A 3,829-nucleotide genomic window follows, 5' to 3' on the forward strand; every position below is an offset into this window, starting at 1 on the left:
TATCATAGACATATAAGAAATAGACTGCGCGTCCCGTATCTTTTCTGTGCAGAAAGAATGGTCAAACTTCGGACGAGGATAGATGCTTTCACCCGAGTCTCTATCCTTGTTTAGTGACGCGGTGATTGGCGGACAAGAAAAGTAGTAGGAATGAGAAATAGCGTAGTGGGGCAATAGAGGAGCATCGAGCGATGAAGGGGCGACAGTAGGCAATTGACAGCATAGACATTCTATGGAGTTGTCTTCCGAGTGGGGAGTCCCCACTCCAGGTGCTGAAAGACAGAGACAGAGACTCGGGTGAAAGCATCTGTCTCACTCCGAAGTTTGACTCACTTCCCCTCTCACACGCGCAGTCTATTTCTTATACGTCTATGGCTAGTATACAACTCCGTGATCAAGCCTTGAATCCACGGTTTTAATTCAAACTTCAGTGAAGACTTAGAATGGCGTATGGACTAGCAATAAGGGTCCACTGAGCCATAAGGCTGGATCCTCATACAGACACCGGCGCTTTGACACCGAGCGTTGATTGGTAAAAAGCGGGTAGTGGGAGTAAACGGCGCTAAAACACCGGAGCTGTTATGAGGATTGACAGCTTTCATTAGCTTTGCTCAACAGTTGAAACAGCGCTTGAGCGCTGGTGCTAAAGGCCAGTGTCTGCATGAGGATCCAGGTTTAGCCTACCCGCTTTTCACCAATCAACGCTCGGTGTCAAAGCGCCGATGTCTGTATGAGGAGCCTAAGGGCACCAACCAACCAGCGCTCTTGTAACTCACGCAGTTTGCGAAGCAACTGCACCTGCTCCTCGTTCACCGTCGGTAGCACTGCGACCTGCGTCTGCGTCTTATGTAGATAGACCTTTATGATGGCCTAAAAAGAGCGTGTTGGAGCGATAGAAGCATATTGGGGCATGCGACCAGACTTGCAAACTCGAGCCGGCTAGCACCGAGAGCACCGAGGTAATGGGAGCCACTGGGAACACGCACACAAGCGAGAACCGCCGTCCGTGTGCGTGACGCTCAGCACGTCGGCTCGTCACGCACACGGACGGTTCTCGCTTGTGTGCGTGTTCCCAGTGGCTCCCACCACCTCGGTGCTCTCGGTGCTAGCCGGCTCGAGTTTGCAAGTCTGCATGCGACGCGAACAAACCTATAGAAACACAAACTAGAATGGTATATATCTACTGAGTTGTAACCTGTTCTGGTTACATTCTCAATCTTATTGAGAGATTGAGATAAAAGTTACCGTTGGTTTAATTCATTTTATTGTTATAAATACACATACACACACATATATATATACATATAATATATATTAGTTTGTATAAATAGGAGTATAATGGTGAAATACTATGAGAACACGACAATTTTTAAATTTGATTGGACTCAAGTTGTTCGAGGATTTTTTCAGAGATATCCAAATCCACACAGGTAAGTAGATTTATATTACATCACATATAATATTTATGAAACACAAATTTTATATAATATATTAAATAAGTTAATGAGACATTTGTGTTTCTATGTGTCATTGTACAATTCTATCAACAGTTCACATGTACTTACTGAAGATACAATTTCAAGAGAAATTAGAGATGGAAAGCTTTATTCAAAAAGGCTGTTGACAAAAACTAACAGAGTACCTAAATGGGGTGAAAGATTTGTTAGCAAAAATGTTGTCAAAATTATAGAAGAGAGTATTGTTGATCTAAAAGCAAAAACTTTAACAACATATACAAGAAATTTGGGATATACCAAAGTTATGGTAAGTTAAAGCAAATTAATACTGAAACAAAAACATTTAGTTTTATAAAAACTGTTTTCTCTGTTATTTGTTTTTCCAACTCACAGTATTTAGTTTTTATCTCACTATTTAGTTAGAAATTTTATGTCTTAGAATTTTCTTTAATAAGGATTTGTAAAAGAGTAACACATTTGTGACATAGATCTACATCATTTCAAAAGTTGCAGCTAAGGACCTGCAACATAGTCCTATGTCATTTTAACATCTATGTTTATTATTTCTTGAAACATATAACCCCGATAGAAAAACATTTATGAAATTATATGACAAAATCTTGCATGAAAATTGTGTTTTGCAATTATGTAGATATATTTTGAGAAATAGATGTAAAAATATTGATCTTTTATTAAATATTTGTAACTTTGTAAAATTAATTTTCAAATATTATTTCGGCAAACTATTAACGATGGCAAATCATCTGAGCAGTATATTTACAAACTTAAATTTAAAAAGAAGTTGTTCAATAATTGAGAAAAAACTTTCAGCTATGTGATGTAGAAATATAATTGCATATGAAGAAATCAAATTAATTCATGTATATACTTATAGAAATGCATAACAACTCTTCTAATTTTTGACAAATATTATTATTTACACAATTTTGTTTTGACAAAACTGTTGTGTTATGGCGAATCATCTTAGTGCAATCATTGCAAAATCGTCGTCATTTATGATGCCATTTTTGTGCAATATTTTCACAATTTGCCTGGGGTAAGTGTAATATGATGAAGCAAGATTTACACCAATTTAAATAGCAGAACTTTGTAATCTTCAAGTCTATCCTATGAAAACTTTTGTCACAATAATGTTATAACTTCTTAAAGCCTTTTGCATAATGTGAGGGAATAGTGATAGCGATAAGCAATAGACACAGAATTCTAACTTGTCAGAAATTTTATTGCTATTGATTATTCCGTTTTCTGATCTGCATTGATACATGTGTATTTTTGTATGTTACATTCTGCTGTTTCTGCCGTTATTTATAAATATAAATTCTTTAAAACTGGTGTTATTTCTATCGCTATCGCTATTCCTTCCATTGTGCAAGAGGCTTAACATTTTCTATGTGTCGCTATTACATCACTTGCAAGGTTATAATAGAGCACATGGAAAGTTAAATGTCCACTTCAGAGAGAGAGAGAGAGAAAGAGAGAGAGAGAGAGAGAGAGAGAGAGAGAGAGAGAAAGGAGTTCCTCAGTTGTGATGTCTTATAGATGTATGATAAGTATCAAAGATTTACGTAACACTATGAAATGATGTTACTACATTTCTCTGTCACAGATATATAATGTACACCCAGACATAGCACATCAAGCTTTAATTTAGCGGTCAGAAAATAAACAAACTATTAAACAGAATTTTTTTATACGTAAATTTATCTTTAATGGAAATTAAATTATAATTTTAAAATTACGTAAAACTATTTTTTTAAAATAAAAAACTTTTCTGCTTTAACTGAAATCAAACCTCATAACTCGAAATTTTCGCTTCGCTAAACTTAGATCAGACTTGAAGATTAATAAATCATTAATTACCCATTGAATATTGTTACAATTATAACGTTCATATAAACTAAGTATACTAGTGCGGATGCAAATTCATATGATTACACTCATTAGAACTACTTACCTAAGATCCTTAAGTACTAATTTTAGAGCTGCACAAATGAACGCATAGGCCCGCTTGACAATCGCTATATGTTAAATTTAATATATGTTAAATTTACCATAAAATTGATAGTTGTACTCTTTGCTTTCGCTGTGACATAAATTACAAATTGCATTTGTGTCTACAATAAATTGCATAAATAAGTATTGACTCTGCACATAGTGGAGAATGTTTTTATACACAAAAAGGAATATGCATATGAAATTGTAGATATTACATGTACTGAAAAATATTAAATTTATATTGACATCTTAATTTATATAAGATATTTGAATTAGAAACAGGCCGTATAAATAACAATTAATCAAAATAGACCCGCACAGCCTTAAACCACTGATCAAAGGTAGTAAATAAAATA

At 35.0% G+C, this 3,829-nt stretch overlaps 1 protein-coding gene across 4 annotated transcripts in view; it reads left to right on the forward strand.

The window, feature by feature from the left end:
- Positions 1-1,083: 1,083 nt before the first annotated feature.
- Positions 1,084-3,829, forward strand: part of LOC109863096 (PRELI domain-containing protein 1, mitochondrial) — a 6,015-nt gene continuing 3,269 nt past the window's right edge. The window contains exons 1-3 of one of the 4 annotated variants that reach the window (XM_020443282.1): positions 1,084-1,172; positions 1,332-1,430; positions 1,551-1,764. In XM_020443282.1, coding sequence (XP_020298871.1) covers positions 1,339-1,430; positions 1,551-1,764 — 306 coding nt within the window. In that variant the 5' untranslated portion in view covers positions 1,084-1,172; positions 1,332-1,338. Of the gene's footprint in view, positions 1,247-1,318; positions 1,431-1,550; positions 1,765-3,829 lie in introns of all 4 variants that reach the window. The other 3 variants (XM_020443280.1, XM_020443279.1, XM_020443283.1) reach the window with 3 other exon arrangements.

This window comes from Pseudomyrmex gracilis, unplaced genomic scaffold (assembly GCF_002006095.1).
Source record: "Pseudomyrmex gracilis isolate BER0280 unplaced genomic scaffold, ASM200609v1 scaffold_3136, whole genome shotgun sequence".
Classification (NCBI taxonomy): Eukaryota; Metazoa; Arthropoda; class Insecta; order Hymenoptera; family Formicidae; genus Pseudomyrmex; species Pseudomyrmex gracilis.